The sequence below is a fragment of the Macaca nemestrina genome, chromosome 17, assembly GCF_043159975.1.
Source record: "Macaca nemestrina isolate mMacNem1 chromosome 17, mMacNem.hap1, whole genome shotgun sequence".
Lineage (NCBI taxonomy): Eukaryota > Metazoa > Chordata > Mammalia > Primates > Cercopithecidae > Macaca > Macaca nemestrina.
In genome coordinates, this window is record NC_092141.1 from 46,289,880 (window position 1) to 46,308,583 (window position 18,704).

At 39.7% G+C, this 18,704-nt stretch overlaps 1 protein-coding gene, 1 long non-coding RNA gene and 1 pseudogene across 11 annotated transcripts in view; 1 reads left to right on the forward strand and 2 right to left on the reverse strand.

Annotated features, from left to right (window-relative positions):
* The window catches only part of LOC105476883 (uncharacterized), a 93,864-nt gene extending 78,473 nt beyond the window's left edge, over window positions 1–15,391 (reverse strand). Inside the window, exon 1 of one of the 2 annotated variants that reach the window (XR_984315.3) lies at window positions 15,164–15,391. This is a non-coding gene — a long non-coding RNA (uncharacterized lncRNA). The other variant, XR_003016883.2, reaches the window with a different exon arrangement.
* Window positions 1–18,704, forward strand: part of LOC105476887 (acetyl-CoA carboxylase alpha) — a 330,276-nt gene that overhangs the window by 240,945 nt on the left and 70,627 nt on the right. For all 9 annotated transcript variants that reach the window (XM_011733176.2, XM_011733177.2, XM_011733179.2 and 6 more), the window contains one exon: window positions 13,503–13,772. In XM_011733176.2, the coding sequence (XP_011731478.1) occupies window positions 13,503–13,772 (270 nt within the window). The remainder of the gene's footprint in view (window positions 1–13,502; window positions 13,773–18,704) is intronic.
* LOC105476884 (large ribosomal subunit protein eL20 pseudogene) lies at window positions 9,924–13,506 on the reverse strand (annotated as a pseudogene).

Here is an 18,704-nt window from a genome sequence, read left to right on the forward strand (position 1 = left end):
CAATAATCTCTAAATTGGGCAATGCTGAAATATCGGTTAGAGAGTCAACTACCATAATAGCTTTAGTGCTAGTAGAAATTAGAACCCTGTTTTTCTTACCATATCAGAACATGGGCAGCTTTTTTTTTTTTTTTTTTTTTTTTTTTTTTTTTTTGAGACGGAGTCTCGCTCTGTCGCCCAGGCTGGAGTGCAGTGGCCAGATCTCAGCTCACTGCAAGCTCCGCCTCCCGGGTTCCCGCCATTCTCCTGCCTCAGCCTCCCGAGTAGCTGGGACCACAGGCGCCGCCACCTCGCCCGGCTAATTTTTTGTGTTTTTAGTAGAGACGGGGTTGCGCCGTGTTAGCCAGGATGGTCTCAATCTCCTGACCTTGTGATCCGCCCGACTCGGCCTCCCAAAGTGCTGGGATTACAGGCTTGAGCCACCGCACCCGGCCATGGGCAGCTTTTTAACATCCTGTCTCATCATGCCTGTCATAATGAAAAACTGAGATGAGAAGACGATGTTGCGATGTTGTATTTGGAAGCAGTTATAGTAAGTAGGTACAAGATGTATACCCAAAAAAGGGTTGGTATTCAGAGACTGGAATTCTTGGTATAAACGTTTTTCTAGGAGGAAAGTATATTGAAAATAGAATGCAACTGGGGCCGGGTGTGGTGGCTTACACCTGTAATCCCAGCACTTTGGGAGGCTAAGGCTGGCGGATCACGAGGTCAAGAGATCGAGACCATCCTGGCCCACATGGTGAAACCCCGTCTCTGCTAAAAATACAAAAATTAACTGGGTGTGGTGATGCGCGCCTGTAGTCCCAGCTACTCCGCAGGCTGAGGCAGGAGAATCGCTTGAACCCGGGAGGCAGAGGTTGCAATGAGCCAAGATCGCGCCACTGCACTCCAGCCTGGTGACAGAGCAAGACTCCGTCTCAAAAAAAAAAAAGAAGGAAAAAAGGAAATTGAATGCAATTTGATGGTTACCTCTATACACACTATCACTCTTAAGAACTGTGGTAGCTCTAAGGCTTCATTTTTCCAGATGGGCGCTAGGTGTCAGGGTTTTTCCTTCTCAGCAGCTTAGCATTCACATGAGCCTCTTGAATTGCCTTGTTTGTTGAGGCAGATTCACTGGTGTCCTTTTTTCAGTTGGTATAGTAGCCTTTATCTAGTGTTCCTACAACAAGCAATTGCAATTTTAACTCTTTGGTTGAAGATCCTTTGTACCTTGCATTAGGGATCTAATTTTTTTTTTTTTTTAAAGGAAGAGGATGATTGAAGAGGAAGTAAAGTAGTGTAAATTAAAGTTTAAAGACTAGCTTACAGCCAGGCATGGTGGCACATGCCTGTCATCCCAACACTTTGGGAGACCAAGGTTGGCGGATCACTTGAGACCAGGAGCTTGAGACCACCCTGGCCAACATGGCGAAACCCTATCTCTACAAAATATATATAATTTAATTATATATATATATGATTAAATTAGCTGGGCATGTTGGCAGGCACCTGTAACACAAGAATCTCTTGAGCCCAGGAGGCGGAGGATGCAGTGAGCCAAGATTGCACCACTGCACTCCAGCCTGGGCGTCAGAGTAAGACTCTGGCTGAGAAGAAAAAAAAAAAAAAAAAAAAGACTAGCTGCCATCGTGACTGGTATTTTGGTTTTAGTCCTGCTTTATGTTTTCAGGGGTAAAATGGTGGGGACAGTGGGGATTAGGGGTTCAGTTTTGGAACTGCTCAGCCCTACTAATACCCATATTTAATTATTGTTTAATTGTTGGCAATGTACTGATATCCTGTATCTCCCAAAGTATAGCATCTCATTAATTTTTTTATTTTAAACATATAAAAAAATACACAGTGATATGACAAATACCCCTGCATCTACTGACCAGCTTAAACAAATCTTACCATTTTGACTGTGCTTCTCACTTACATGTCACTATAATCCTTTGAATCTCTAATTTGAGTATCAAAAAAACAATTTAGGAGTTGGTAGGGAAAGGAAGTTGGTAAGCTTATATAAGCCGAAAAGATTAGAAGAAATTAATTAGTAGATCCATTTTGACAGTTGTTAGGCTGGACCTCTTAACCCAAAGGACCTCTTATTTTAGAAAAACCACCATAACCCTCTGTCTTAATTCACTTGGTTGACATTTTCCATGCTCTCAAAGGAATTGCTTGGGTTATCCTGGACTCAGATTCTAGTGGAAAGCATTATGTTCTAAAACTGTGCCTATAGAGAGTGTGTATATGCTTATGGGTTTTGGTGGTGAGAAAAGGGTAGACCATTTCTCATGAACACAGGACCCAAATATTTAACATTAGATTTTTTATATTGTTTTACTCAGTTTAACCTCAAAATAGCTCCATAAATGTGATGCTAATTTGGATGCACTTTACTGTGCTTTTGTTTCCTTCTTTTGAGATCAGTTTGCCTTTTCATGCTGCATATAGAAATTGAGTCAGTGTCAGTCTTTTAGATATATGATAGAAAAGAGGCATATTTAAATTGTACTACGCTGAAGGCGAGTTCTGAAATAGACCTAAGTGAAGCGAGTCTGAAAAACAGGACCATGGTCTATGCATTGATTGTTCAACTTGTAAAAAGGGTCTTTGCCATCAATCTGTCCCTAAAGATAGGAGAATGTTTATAAGTGCTTTAGGATCCTCAGCAGAAAAGGGTCAGATACATATGATTATGTATAATTATGATTATCCATAAATGATTATGGTTATACATAAGTATTCATAATTTGTGCTTGCCTTATTTTTCACCAAGGCTTTGAAAAATCAATTTTGAATCCTTGAGATTAAGTATAGAGAAAGATATATTATGACATATATGGTAAGATAGTTTTATTTTAATTCTATGTTTTTTTTCTTTTATTCCCATTCTAAGTAAGTATATTTGGCTGTAAGTCTTTGTCTAAAATGATCTTCCAAACCAAATTTGGATCCCTCATTAGAAAAATATGGAGGCTAATTTTGAAAAATAAGTCTTCCTACCATGGAATTACTTCTAATGAATTTCTGACACTGTTCTTTTAAGATGTATAAACTTTTCTCAGAATTTCTTCTGAATGACTATTATTGGTGTTGGAGATTTCTCATCAGGTTGAGTAGTTTTTACTCATTTTTTTGATAGCAAAATGAGGCTCAATAACCTTGATTGACTTTGAAAATCCTAATGCATCCACTGGCTCACTAAAGTAGCACTTGTGGAGGGCTCCTCAGTTTCTTTCAAAAATAAGTCTAGAGATAGCCTTCAAACAAAAGAATGTACTTGCCAGCATATTTATACCTGTCTTAAGTTGTAAGATTTTACTGAAAAAGAATGTGACATAGTACCCTATGTCAAGAAACTTTACAGCTCCAACCAGAGGCAATAATGAACATCAGGACAGCAACAGATGACACTAGAGAATGAGGTGTAGCGTGGGGCACCAGAGTTCAGCACTCATTCGTATGATTAATGGACAAGGCTTCTGGGACTATAGTAGGCCAACCTGGTTAATTTCCATATCAACCAATTAATCCTGGGCCCCACTTCTCAAATACCGCTGGCTTCTATGTGCTCCACTGCATGTTTTTTAAAAAATAATTCCTATGCTTATTAAATTACTGTGTGTACATGTGTAAAATTACTGTGGTTTCATGTATATAAATGTTACAGGGAGAAATAATTCCCCTGTTCAAAACTATTATTTCTAATCTTTGATAACATTTTCAAAGAATTACCTCTGGGATGAAAATTTTTTGCTCTAAAAGTTACATTTTTCTTACCCTTTTATCGCTGTCTAGAGAGGTTGAGGTGAGTTTGTTCAGCCATTTTTGAATTATCCAAGCATGAAAAAAAGAGTTTTTCAGCTCTTAAGAAAATTGTTTTGAGCTCTTTCATGTGATCACATAACACTAAACAATAGAACATTGATATCTGGCAAATAATACAATATGGAAAGGCATTGACGTATTTTTCAGCATGGCTTTTGCAAATGGCACAAATTAAGTCAAATATTGTATTTTAAGCCTTATGGCTTAAAAATATGTATTTTAAGACCTATACAGTGTTTTCTGATATTTCATCAAGTATGTTTTATTAAGAGACTAACAGGAGTTAAAATTACTATGATAATTATTTTCTGATAGTATATAATTAAAAGTACAGATTTAATATTCCATACAAGATACAAAAAGGGGAAGGAGGTAACATTTTGCTATGTATCTGAAAAGGAACTCAAGCTCAGGTTCCTTCTCTCTGGGTCTTAGTTTTGTCATCTTTATGATGCAGATGATGCCCAAGTCTGGGTTAGCGCTAACATGCTTGGATTCTTTGTATTGCTGCTCAAGGGCCTTGCAGGGTAGTCATCTTCCTGGCATTAGCAGAATTAGAACAATAGCTTTTACAGACTGTTCCAAAAACAACTCAAGCTTTAGGCTTTTAGCATGAATATAACAAATACAGCTTTAACATCTCAGCCACAGCCTAACCTGTATTTAAATCTGTATGGAAAGGTGTTGTTATAGCTCAAGTCAAAGTGTGGAGATGTAAGAAAGGCAACTGTGGCAAAGATACTCCCTTTCTGCTTCCCACAGCATAGCTAGAGTTGATGGATACATCTTTCACCCTTAAAAAACAAAATCCTGGTATGTTTTGCCCCTTAGCTTTTCCTGCAGATTTCTTTGTTGAGCTTAATATTGTTTTATTTAGTAGTAACAACAGCAGCTTTGGAAAGTGCCTGTGTGCGCTTGCACATTCTATTCACACTGATAGTACAATTAATGTTGATGTCAATTTTGGTGTTAATTTGGGGTCATGATTAGTGTTGACACTTTGTGTCAGACTAATGGCATTTATGGGCACCATCAGAATAAATGTTAATATTATCATGTTTTCACTATCTGTTATAGTAACATTAAACCGAGGTCCTTCCAGGAGAAAAAATACATATATGGATAGATAGATAATGCTGTTCTGTATCACTGGTGTTACTCAGAGAGAAAATGACATCTCAGGGCAGAATCCTAATCACTGTTTGGAGCATCAGAAATAATGATCACCTCTGATCGGAGGTTGTGAATAATTCATTTGGTTTGATTTTCACGTCCTGTCCAGTGATACTTTTCAAACCAAATGTGTTTCTACAGGAAAATAATGGTCCCACTTCTTATGGAAATACTGTGGCACAAATCATTTTACCCACATAAAAACAGTTAAATAAGACGGTTCTCTTCTGCTTGCCTTCTCCTTCCCATCCCCTCCTCCCTCACTTGAGCGTGTTCATTCCAGAATCAGAATGTAGCCAGAGAAATATTTTCTGCCTTAGAACTTGTGTAAGGGAAACAAATATTTATTTCTGCTTATCCTTAGCTTATTCCCTGTAGCTCTTTTCATCCTCTTCCCTTTTTCACTTTAAGATAATTAGCTTAGGTTGATAACCCTAAACCTAATCAACCTGCTCATTGGAATGTTCTGTTATGAAAAATAACCTGAAATTAAATATTTTAAAACTTATTCATGGCTATAGTAATGAAAAAATAATTTGTAGTAAGTACCTAGGACCACTTGGTTAGTCAATGCACGAGAGAAGCAGCGATCAGAGAAGACGACGCTGGCACTGCCTGTTTGAGTCTAAAACTCATTAGACCATAAACCCACCCACTTATAAGCAGGCTGTAGGCTACCTTTTTGTTAATTTCTTAGCTCTTCCGTCTTCCTTCAGCTCTTAGTCCTGGCATGTCATTTTCACCAGGTTTCACCTGGATAAAAATGTTAGAGAGAAAGAGAAGACCCCCAAAAAGGGGGATTCAATGATGGGATCTCCTTTAGTCATTATTCTTAAGTTAATATACACGGCAGATTGGGCTTAGGTGAAATCAATGAATGTCACATTGCTAATCACATTGTCACACTGTGTATACTTTTATAGTGATTGTGGAATTTTCTATATGAAATCTCCATTGTGTATATAATATAGATAGACCCATCTATAGAAAGTAATTTGACTGAAAAACTTACAGTGTACTAATTAGAGGGTGAAATATGACTGTCTTCTGAAGCAATGACCTAATCCTTTGAGATGAAGCTATTCATTGGTAGAATATTTTGAACCATTTCTCCTGAATGTTGTGACCCCTTTTTTTTTTTTTTTCCTAAATCTAACAAGGGCAGGGGAAAGCGTTTTTCAACCTAGTTTTCATCATCAGACAGAAAGTATTTTGCATTCAGAAACCATTTCCATTATCAAATTCAATTTTGTCAAGTGATTAGTTGAGTTTGGTAGAGAATAATTTAAAAACACAAAGCTGGAAATGGCTATGATGCTTCTACACTGGAGGAGAGCAGTTGCTATTCTCAAGTTGCAAGCTTCCTCTCAGTGACTTTGCATCACAACTGGATTATTGTGTTGTATGCCTTTGCAGCTGTTACAGACCTGCATCTGTTGACACCATGTGTTCCTACCCATGACTGGTAGAAGAAATAGGGAATGGGTGATTGGGTACCTTCACTGCCTATCAGTGCAAACGTCCTTTTATGTACATATGTTTATAAAGTTCTTTAGCCCCCTTCAAGATGAAAGGTTCTGTATAAATATAAGCTTTCGATTTTAGTACATGTTTGTAATACATGTGGTACAGTCCTAAATATGTATTTAGCTGATAGGCACTGTTCTTGTCTATTGTACAAATATTGACTTTAAAAATATAAATATGTATTCAACCATCAGACCAGAAAAACACTGAAGCAGTTACTTCTCAGGTAGAGACATTAATATTGTATAAACCTATGTATACATATGTTTACACTCTACCACATCATTGCAGAGCATTTCTTTTTAGAAAATGAAATGATAACCCAACAAACTTAGTTCTTGATATTTCTTTCTCTTTAAAGTGAGTCTCGATTTTTAATTTTCATATGTTTATCTCTTTCAAATTTTATATAAATAAGATCTGTTGTAGTATGACTACAATCTAGAATTAGTTCCTCTAAAATATGGGAAATTGATTAGGCTGGTGAGATTTTTTTCCCCCTTAATTTTTTTTTTTTTATTATGGAAATGCTCAAACGTACACTAAAGTAAGCATAAGTAATATAAACTCCCATGTACCTATCACCCAGTGAAGAAGTATTTGGTAGTTTTCTTTTCTCAGTTATTTTTTATTTTATAAAAAGTTAAAGTTATCAATGCAATATAAACACACACACAAAAATTTGGAGAATGGAAAAAAAACCAATACAATTTCATCATCCCAATAATTATCACCTCATTTTGCTGTTTCTTATTTATTTTTGTTTTTTCAACATGCTTTTCAACTGATGAAGCTGTCATTCATACTATGCACTTACTATATACCAGGCACTATCCTAGGACCTAACATGTATTTAATCCTTCCAACAAACTTATGCAGTAGATTTTTATTACCCTTATTTTACCAGTGAAGGAACCGAGGTACAGGGAGGTTGATAACTTACCTAAGGGTACATGGCTAGAAAGTTGAGTCTCATTTCTGTCAAATTATCTTAGATTCGGATTCAGAAGAGTCTCAGAATGTGGCTCCTGAGTCTGACCCCTTTTCTAATTTAGTATTACATCATGGGTATTTTTAAATGCTCTTCCTAATCTTCATAATCATCATCTTATAAGGCTGTACAGAACAGTAACAGTGATCTTGCTATCCAATTTACTTCCCTCCAAAATAATTTTAGGTTTTCAGGAAAGTTACAAAGATAGTATTAGACAGTTCCGGTATACCCTTTCCCAGCTTCTCTTAATGTTAACACCTTATATAACCATGATATAATTACCAAACTAAGAAATAAATATTGATACAATTGTGTTAAATAAACCACAGACCTCTTTTTTTTTTTTTTTTGCCAGTTTTTCTCCTAATATCTTTTTGATTAAGGAACATACTTCCTTAATTTCTCTAGTAAAGAAAATACCATTTCTTGGCTGGGTGCGGTGGCTCATGCCTGTTACCCAGCACTTTGGGAGGCCTAGGCAGGTGGATCACCTGAGGTCAGGGGTTCAAGACCAGCCTGGCCAACATGGTGAAATCCCGTTTCTATAAAAATACAAAAATTAGCTGGGTGTGGTGTTACCTGCCTGTAATCCTAGCTGCTCGGGAGGCTGAGGCAGGATAATCACTTGAACCTGAGAGGCGGAGGTTGCAGCAAGCCAAGATTGCACCACTGTACTCCAGCCTGGGCAATGGCCTCAGACTCTGTCTAAAAAAAAAAAAAAAAAAGAAAATACCATTTTTGTGTATGTGAACCTCCTTTTAAGAAATAAACACTTTGGGAGGCCAAGGCAGGCAGATCACAAGGTCAGGAGTTTGAGACCAGCCTGGCCAACATGGTGAAACCCCATCTCTACCAAAAAAAAAAAAAAAAAAAAATATATATATATATATATATATATACACACACACACACACACGCGCGCACACACACACACACACAAAATTAGCCAGGCCTGGTGGCATGCACTTGTAATCCCAGCTACTCAGGAGACTGAGGCAGGAGAATTGCTTGAACTCAGGAGGCAGAGGTTGCAGTGAGCCGAGATTGCACCATTGCACTCCAGCCTGGGCGACAGAGCAAGACTCCATCTCAAATAAAATAAAATAAAATAAAATAAAATAAAATAAAATAAAATAAACAATTCACATTAGCTATAAGGACAAGTTACTTAATTTCTCTGTGCCTTAATTTCCTTATGGCAATAATAACAGCTACCTTTGAGTTAATAATAACTACCATTTGAGGGCTTTTGTATGCCAGGCTCTGTACTAGTTTAATATGGTGTTACTCACAACAGTACCTCCAGAAAGAATCTGTCATCCCCATTTTATAACTGGAAAAGGGAAGCTATAAAATGTGAAGTGTCCAAGGTTATACAGCTAGCATAAAGCTGAGATTTGAACCAAGACAGCTTGACTTTGCAGCTTAAGCTCTTAACCACTATCAGTAGTTGTCAACTTTTAGAACAGTACAGCAGATAGTAAATGTTCAATTAATGGTAGTTATTATGATAGCTATTGTTATTTTTAAAATAAAATAGTTTAAGACTAGGACTCTTATTCCATGACTTCTAAAATATATGTGGCAGACAATGTTCTGTGCCCTTGGTGTTAACTATTTTTCAAGTATTATTTTTAGAAGTGAGGCAGGGCGCAGTGGCTCACACCTATAATCCCAGCATTTTGGGAGGCCGAGACGGGAGGATCACTTGAGTTCAGGAGTTCAAGACCATCCTGGGTAAGATGGTGAGACCCCGTCTCTACAAAAAATAAAAAAAAATTAGCTGGGCATGGTGGTGACACACACGCCTGTGGTCCCAGCTACACAGGAGGCTGAAAGGGAGAATCACTTAAGCCCAGGAGGCCGAGGCTGCAGTGAGCTGTATTTGCACCACTGCACTCCAGCCTAGGTGACAGAGCAAGACCCTGTCTTAAAAAAAAAAAAAAAAAAATTTTGAAAAATAAAAAGTCTCTGGAACTAGCAAGCATTATTACTCCCTTACTATGTGTAGTGTTCCTGGGAAGCACTAGAGGAGATGATAAAATTGTTCAAGATGGTAAGCCAAGAGCAATCCTAGGCAGCCTATGATTAGTTATCAGAAGAATTCTCAGGCTGGGCAAGGCGGCTCATGCCTATAATCCCAGTAATTTGGGAGGCCGAGGCAGGACGATGGCTTGAGGCCAGGAGTTCAAGACCAGCCTGCAACATGGTGAAATCTTGTCTCTACAAAAAAAATGCAAAAATTGGCCGAGTGTGAAGGCACATGCCTGTAGTCCCAGTTATTTGGGAGGCTGAGGTGGGAGGATTGCCTTAAGCCCAGGAGTTGGAGGTTGCAAGTGAGCCAAGATTGCACCACTACACTCCCACCTGGGTGACAGACCGAGACTCTGTCTCAAAAAAAAAAAAAAAAAAAAAAAAATTCTCTACACAGAGGTCTTAGTAGGAGATCAGAAAAGAGAGGAATTACTTTAGGCTGGGAGAAGCTTTACTGAGGAAATGGAATTTGGATGAACCTTTTGGAATGGGTAAGATTTGGACAGAGTGAGGGGAGAGGAGAGAGAAAGACAAAGTTTTTTATGTAGAAGTTAATATAGTAGATTTCTGCTTTTAATAGTGTGTTTATCAAACCCATGGCTATTATTTTCTTAATTTCGCATGTGGGGACATTGAAGCTCAGTAAAATTAAATTAATTTTCTTAAGATCATACAGTTAGTTAATGTAAATGATAGCACCTGGATTTGGATCTAAGTTTGTTGGACTCTAAAGCTCATGTTCACCTTTATATGCCCTATCCTTTGATTAGCAGTGAAATCTAAATTTTAATGTAAATTGAATAATAAATGCTTTCTTAGATGTTTGTCCATCATGCTACCTCAGAACTGAATGTCTTCCAATCAGGAATCTTGCTGCACTAAGACTGGAATAACACTCTCTATTCTGTAATGGTACTTTTTAAGACAGGAGGAGGGGTCGGTCGATGAGCAACACTCTTTGGAAAGACATTGATAAAGAGTATTGTGTTCTTGGTGCTGCTGTGTTGACACCTAATTAGAAGTCAATATTGCAAGCATAATGACCTAGCCAATTGCTGAACTCACTGCCCAAGTGACACAGTTAGAGTCCCCAGGTAGTAATGAAAGATAAGAGTATTATTTGCCTGCCCAGTGCCACATGGTCACAATGTTTACATTAGCACACAAATGCTGAAGTAGATTCTTCAGGGCTTGTATCTAATCTGCTTCTGGCCTATGTGGCTAAGGTTAATATATCATAAAATTTGGTGTAAAACCCAATCTTTCTAACTACAAATGCATTTAGAGGTAAATTGACAGGAAATAGCTTTTCTTTCCTGAAAAACAAAAGATTTGGGGTTAAGGGGGCATGTGCGAAGGCAGATAAAATATTTCTGCTTGTACAGGGATTATATTAACTAGCTTCTTAGAAACCATAACCAAAATTATCCTGAAATTTGAGTGTTCGCTGTGCTATTTTTTGAATGATCTATTTTTCCTTCCTTTCTCTGTCTTTAATGAGTAGATGGAGTAATACCTTATCTTAGAAAGTGATTGGATTTTTTTCTGTGTGTTATATCCATTTTGATTTGTATTTGGCCAATGGTGTGATATATTAAATAGCTTATATTTATCTGTGGGTGTTTCATATATATATTTCCTAATGCTGAGAATCACAAATAGCTGTGTAGAATGCTTCAACCAGCCTGATTACAGTGGATGTGCAATTGGATTGAGGAATGTGTACTCAGAGCTTATGATCACTGGCCCGGTTGAGTCTGGGTGATGCATGTGGCTTTCCAGGGATGCTGCTATTTACATCTGTTAATGGCCCTTCTTGATGGCCAGCTCCCCAATGAGGTGATATGCAGCAGCCTGGGGATGAGGGACCAAGGCTGCAGATGTGGCTGGGCTCCATTAGGCAGAACCAGGGATGCTCATCTGGTAGGTAGGCTTTGTGTTTGGTGGCGAGTGGTGGGGGCAAGGAGGGGGGCGAGAGACAGAAAGAAAGGGGGAAAAATGAATGGAAAACATTACTTATCCAGGTATAGGGGAAACAGGCAGACATGAAAAACTACAGCTGTAACTAGAGTATGAGTGAATAGAATAGAAAAGAAATGGAACTAGCAAATATACAAGTAGAAGGATTGACTAGTTCTCATATCGAAGGGGATTAAAACAGGAGAGGGCTATGAGAGTGTGGGAAGAGACATGTCACCTCTGCCTTTTAAGTCAATATCATTTATTTATGTCGCTGGCCATATGCTGCTGAACAGAGAGCAGAGATTTACATATAGTGCATCAAGAGATTAGTTCTTTCCATCCTTTGGTTTTCTGGTGCTGGGAGAAAGCAAGAGATGCTCACAAGGATGCAATGTTGAGCATTAGTAAATTCTTGCAGAAATGGAACGTACCTGAAACAAACCAGTAAGGAGTGTTTCTGTTATTCCTATCAAATGCTAGAGGACAGTACAAGGAGCCTGGATCATGAAAAGTGTACAGTCCATGAGAAGTGATTCTTTTTCTGCTTCCTTGTGTGTTGAAGATTTCTTGGAACAAATGTCACAAAAGATGGAGATAGTGTCTGTGTTAGTCCATTTGTGTTGCTATAAAGGAATACCTGTGGCTGGATAATTTATCAAGAAAAGAGGTTAATTTGGCTCATGGTTCTGCAGGCTCTATAAGCATGGCAACTGCATCTGTTGGGCTTCTGGTAAGGGTCTCAGGAAGCTTATGATCTTGGAGGAAGGTGAAGGAGGACCCAGCCATTACATGGTGAGAGAGGGAGCAAGAGAGAGGTGGGGGGCAAGGTGCCACACTCTTTTTTTTTTTTTTGCACCATGACATTCTTGAGTTAATTTGAGTCACCCCTGGGTGAGAGGGCCCTGCACCTAGAAGAAGGTGTTGGGCCTCTTGGTGGTGAAGTATGGCTTATGCTAACCATGCAGGATCCCGTGGGGCAATGGGAACTTGATCTCAGAGTCATGGAACTGTTTGACTGCCAGCTGGCAGCACTTGCTGACCGCAGTTTCCACCTTCATGATCTGGGTGGAGTGGGCCTGTGTGTGATGCCAGGTGCCCATGTCTCACTAGCACTGGATGACAGCACCCATGGTGGTCAAGTCCTGGTATCCAGTACATGTTGTGGGTGCTGCTACAGGAGTCGTAGTGCAGCTAGATGCCAGATTTCTTCACCTGCAGGGGGGATTTCTCAAACACCTACCTACAGTAGACAATTTTCCCTGAAGACTTCTTATCTTCTTTTGCTGAGATACCAAGTACCAGAGGCGGGACTTGGCAATGACATGATTAGGTGCAAAGATTCACATACCACAGAAGGGCAGCATGTGGCATTTGGGGGTGGGCAGGCAGCAACCCACCACCTTGTACTCTCGTAGTGTGCCCAAGGCGTTCATAGCACTCTCTACATGCTTGCTTTCACCCGCAAAAGGCCACACTCTTTCAAACAGCCAGATCTAGCATGAACTCAGATCAGAGGGGAGCACCAAGCTATTCATGAGGGATCCACCCCATGACCCAAACACCTCACACCAGGCCCCATTTCTAACGTTAGGGATCATATCTCAACATGAGATTTAGAGAGGACAGACATCCAAACCATATCAGTGTCTTAGTATATATGGCAGTAAAATGAGAAATTAATCAACAGTGCCATGGCATTCTTCCACATGTATCCTGAGTGCATTTAGATTTTGGCTTTTCTGCCTTCTTTGAGCAGGCCCAAAGAAGGAATTGAGACAGTTTTGAAATACACAGTAGATCAGCTGTTCTCAGCATAATCTAGCAGCATATTAGAATGTCTTTTTAGTTTCCCACAGGGAGTGTGGCTCTTTAGCAATGTGTATCTTTACATAATGGCTGTGCCTAGGTATACTCTGATACCTTCAAGGAACCTGGAAAAAATTCTGCATGTAAAAAACTTCTGTTCATTCGTTTGTTTATGCCTTTCCAGATTGGCATGGTAGCTTGGAAAATGACCTTTAAAAGTCCTGAATATCCAGAAGGCCGAGATATCATTGTTATTGGCAATGACATCACATACCGAATTGGGTCCTTTGGGCCTCAAGAGGATTGGTTATTTCTCAGAGCTTCTGAACTTGCCAGGGCAGAAGGTATTCCACGCATCTATGTATCAGCCAACAGTGGAGCAAGAATTGGACTGGCAGAAGAAATTCGTCATATGTTTCATGTGGCCTGGGTAGATCCTGAGGATCCTTACAAGGTACACACTAAGAACATATAATATTTCAAAGTGCTATATGGTTATGCTACATGTGTGGATAGGTAGGGGAAAGGTAGAGGTTTAAGTTCAAAAATCACCACTTATGGTAAAAATTAAATATAAACAAAATTATTTATGAAAATTCCTTAAGACACCATATTAGAGACAAATTATTTCTCAATATGTTCACCTGGTTTTTCTTCCAACTATAAAACAGGTTGCTGTTTCTTTGGTTGAGCACTAGATGAAATAGTAGGTATGCATTTAGTGTGAGACATGCTAAACCAAAAATATCTATCTTTAAACTATTTCATTGTGGCTTCCAGGATTTATGGTCAATCATCAACAAAATCCCTTACCTCCTCATCTTCTACTCCAACCTCCTTGTTCACCTTGAGATCTGTCTCTCCTCTAAAGATATTGCTTCCCCCGTAGCCCTCTGGAGTACTGACTGATTTCTGTCTTTCTTTTGTACCACTGAGCCTGGAAGGGGAATATTGTCCTCTTTACCCTCCTTGCTGCTTCCGGACACCTCTCCCTTCTCTCTGAAAAAATCCCATCTTTGAATCTCATGTCATCAGACTGTGCCATACCCTCACTGCTCCTTGTGTTTCCTGATCCTTTGGTCACTCCCTCTCATTCTTTGCATCTTTTAGTTCCTGGCACATTGTCACTCTGTCCATTACTACTAGTCATGTGATAATTCTTGGTGATTGCTATATCCACATAGATGATCCTTCCCATAATCTGGCTTCTTGGATCCTTGACTCCTTTTCTTCTGATGGTTCTATCCTATACCCTAGCCCAGCCTCTCATTCCCCATAATCTCAATTTCAAGTATCTCTTTCTTTGCCACCCCCTCCGTCCTCTTTTCAGCTCTCTCTCTAGTCTGACAATCCTTTGAAATCATCAGGACCATTGAGTTGAACTCACCTGTTGATCCTCCCACCTTTCTTCTGTTCTTCACTCCCTCTTTACACCTCATTTCATTCCTATCTAGCTTAAACTCCAGGGTTAACTCCTTGGTTAATCATTATAATCACCATCTTTTCTACACCTTCAACTTTCTCTCTCAACTTGCTTCAACTTGCTTCTCTCTTTGCTTACTCTGTGCCTTTACAGAAACCTTGTTTAAATCCAATTCTCTCCATTCTGCTTCCATGCCTGCACCTGCCCAGCTCAACTTTGATGGAGAAAAAAACAGTTCTGTTGACTGGTCTTACTTTAAATTCAAGCTTACCAACCTCCTGGATGACGGTTTCACATCTCTCCCCTCAAACCTCTAACATCTACTTCCCTCTCCCCACTCAGCTGATATTGTCAGACCTTGCTTCCCAATATTCAAGAAAAGAGAAACAATGAGAAGAGAGCTTCTACAAGCTCCCATGTACCTGCATCCGTTGTGCCCTTACTCTTCACCTTCTCTTCTACACTTTGAATGAACAGTTCCTACTTCTGTCTAAAGCCAATCCCTCCTCTTGTACACTTGATCTCCTTTCTTGCCAACTTAAGTGTATGATTAACACTTCTCCCTGCTCTTTCATGCATCAGCACTTTTTCCTTCTGTATTGTATCAGCCCTTGTAGCATACAAACACCCCTCCAGTCACTATCCCTCCCTTCCTTCCTTTTATAGGAAAATGTTTTTAAAAGAGTTGTTTGTTCTTGCTGTCTCCAGATGTTCTTCTCCCATTCCCTCTTGAACCCATTTCAGTTGAGCTTGCACCCTTATCATTCCACTGTAGCTGCTTTTTGTCAGGGTCACCAGTATTCCATATTACTGAATTCTATGGTGAATTCTCAGTCCTCACCTTAGTTATTTGACAATAGCATTAGGATTTGACACAGTTAGTCATTCCTTCATCCTTGAAGTACTTTCTTCTGTTGGCTTCCAAGAGCCCAAAGTCTCCTTTTTATCTTCCTGCATTTCTGGCTCCTCTTTTTCAGTTTCCTTTGCTGCCTTTCACATCTCTAAATATAAGAATATTTCAGGAGATGATGGAAATACTCTATATTCTGACTGTGGTGGTGGCTACTTAAGTACATACATTTGTCATAACTCATCACATTATAACACTTAAAACTGATGAATTTTGTTGCATGTAAATTATACTTCAATAAAGTTCACAGAACAACTTTATTAAAATATGAAAATTGATCCAATACAGGGGGTTTTTTGGGGCTGATGAAAATATTCTGGAATTAGTGGTAATGGTTGCACAACATCTGAATATACTAAAATTTACTGAGTTATATACATTTCAAAATGGTGAATTTTGGCTGGATGCAGTGGCTTACGTCTGTAACGCAGCATTTTGGGAGGCCAAGGCAGGCAGATCACTTGAGGCCAGGAGTTCAAGATCAGCCTCGCCAGCATAGCGAAATACCATCTCTACTAAAATATAAAAAATTAGCCAGTCATAGTAGCACACGTCTGTAATCCCAGCTTTTCAGGAGGCAGAGAGGCATGAGAATTGCTTGAATGCAGGAGGCAGAGGTTGCAGTGAGCCAGGATCATGCCATTGCACTCAGCCTGGGTGACAGAGTGAGACTCAAAAAAACCTTTAAAAACCAAAATGTTGAATTTTATGTTATATTAATTTTATCTCTTTTTTTTTTAAGAGACAGTGTCCTGCTTTGTCACCCAGGCTGGAGTGCAGTGGCACATTAATAGCCTACTGCGTCTTCCAACTTCTGGGCTCAAGTGATCCTCCCACCTCCACCTCCCAAGTAGCTGGGACTACAGGCGCACACCACCACACCCAGCTAATTTTTTTATTTTTCATAAAGACAAGGTTTTGCTATGTTGCCCAGACTTGTCTCAAACTCCTGGCCTCAAGTGATCCTCCCACCTCGGCCTCCCCAAATGCTGAGATTATAGGCATTAGCCACTGTGCTTGGCCAGTTTTTTAAATTATATAAAAAAATGTGAATGGGGACATGTCAGGAGCACAGAGGTTGCAGCGGGAACAAGAAGTTCTGGACTCCCCATTCTCAACCCCACTAGGACTCAATGCCCTCTCACCTGTTGGTTTGGCAAGACAGCCATTATAGAAAGTAGGGTAGAAGGAAAAAAGTGATTCAAGGGCTTGGTCCCTGGACTACTCCTTTTCCTATTTACCTTCCCTTGGTGACCTCATCCTGTCTTTTTGTTTTGTTCTGTTTTTTTGAGATAGGGTCTCACTCTGTTGCCCAGGCTGGAGTGCAGTGGTGCAATTACAGCTCACTGCATCCTCCACCTCCTGGGTTGAAGCAATTTTCCAGCCTCAGCCTCCTGAGTAACTGGGACTACAGCCATGCACCAGCAAGCTTGGCTAATTTTTTGTTTTTTGTAGAGACAGGGTTTCGCCCTGTTGCCCAGGTTGGTCTTGAATTCGTGAGCTCAAAGTGATCCGCCCGGCTTGGCCTCCCAAAGTGCAGGAATTAGAGGTGTGAGCCACCGCACCTAGCCTCATCCAGTCTTTTAAAGCTTTAAGTTTCATGTACAAGCTGATAAATGTCCAAATTTATATCTTACCCCTGAACACAAGATTCATATATCCAGACTCAACATCTCCACTTACATCTGCCTAAATGTCTACCTAAATTGTAGCTTCTAATCTTCCTTTAATGTGTTCTTCCTACAGTCTTCTCTGTCTCAACAGATGGTACCTCTATTGTTTCATTTGTTCAAGTGAGAGACCTTGGAGTTATTCTTGACTTCTGTCTTTCTTGCACACCCCACATTCACTTCCACACCCCATTCATCCATCTAAACAGTAAATCATGTTTATATCCCTACCTTAAAATATATCCAGAATCTGAGTACTTCTATCCAATTCCACTGCTACTTACTAACAGTAGCAGTAGTCTAACTCTTCTTACCTCCATATTGCAGTACCCTCCTAACTGGTCTTCCTGCCTCTGGCTTTGCTCCCAGTCCCACCCAAGGTCCGTCCTCAACAGAATGTAGAATGAGGCCATGTGTGGTGGCTCATGCTCATGCCTGTAATCCCAGCACTTTGGGAGGCTGAGGCAGACGGATCAACTTGAGGTCAGGAGTTCAAGAACAGCCTGGCCAACGTGGTGAAACCCTCTCTCTACTAAAAATATAAAAATTAGCTGAGCATTGTGATGGGTGCCTGTAATCCCAACTACTTGGGAGACTGAGGTGGGAGAACTGCTTTAGCCCAGGAGGCAGAGGTTCCAGTGAGTCAAGATCACACCACTGCACTCCTGCCTGGGTGACAGAAGGAGACTCTACTCAAAAACAAAAAACAAACAAACAAAAAAACCAGGTAGAATGATCCAGTTAAAATATAAGTCAGATCACAAAATTTTTCTCTGCTTAAAACCCTTTAATAGCTTCCCAATTCATTCAAGTAAAAGCCAAAGATCCTATAGTTGCCTACAAGGCCTTACATAGATTGGCTTTCCAGTACCACTTTGCCCTCATTTCTTGCTACAGCCTCCCCCAACCTTATTCCACATATTGGCTCTACCCGACTCTGCTTTCTTAAACCTGCGAAGTACATCATGCCTCAGTGCATTTGTACTTGCTGTTGCTTCTACCTAGAATGCTTTTTCCTCAGATATCCTCATGTCTCGTAGCCTCAGCTCATTTAGGTCTTTACTCAAATGACACTTTTCAATGAGGCTTTCCTTGGTTATTTTTTCTAAAAGTTGGACTGTCTACCTTCTCTTTCGTTTTTTTTTTTTCGTTAAACATTATTCCCATTAACATTATACATTTTACTTATTTTGTGTATTTTGCTGGCTTTCCCAGTAGGAGGTGTGTTTCATAAGGGTAGGAATTCTTGTCTATTTTTGTTAATTCCTGTTTTTCCAGTGCCTAGAATAGTACCTTGTACATAATAGGCACTCAGTAAATGTGTACTGACTGACGTACTAATGACACTCAGTGCTATCAGGCATTCTCAACACAAATCATGCA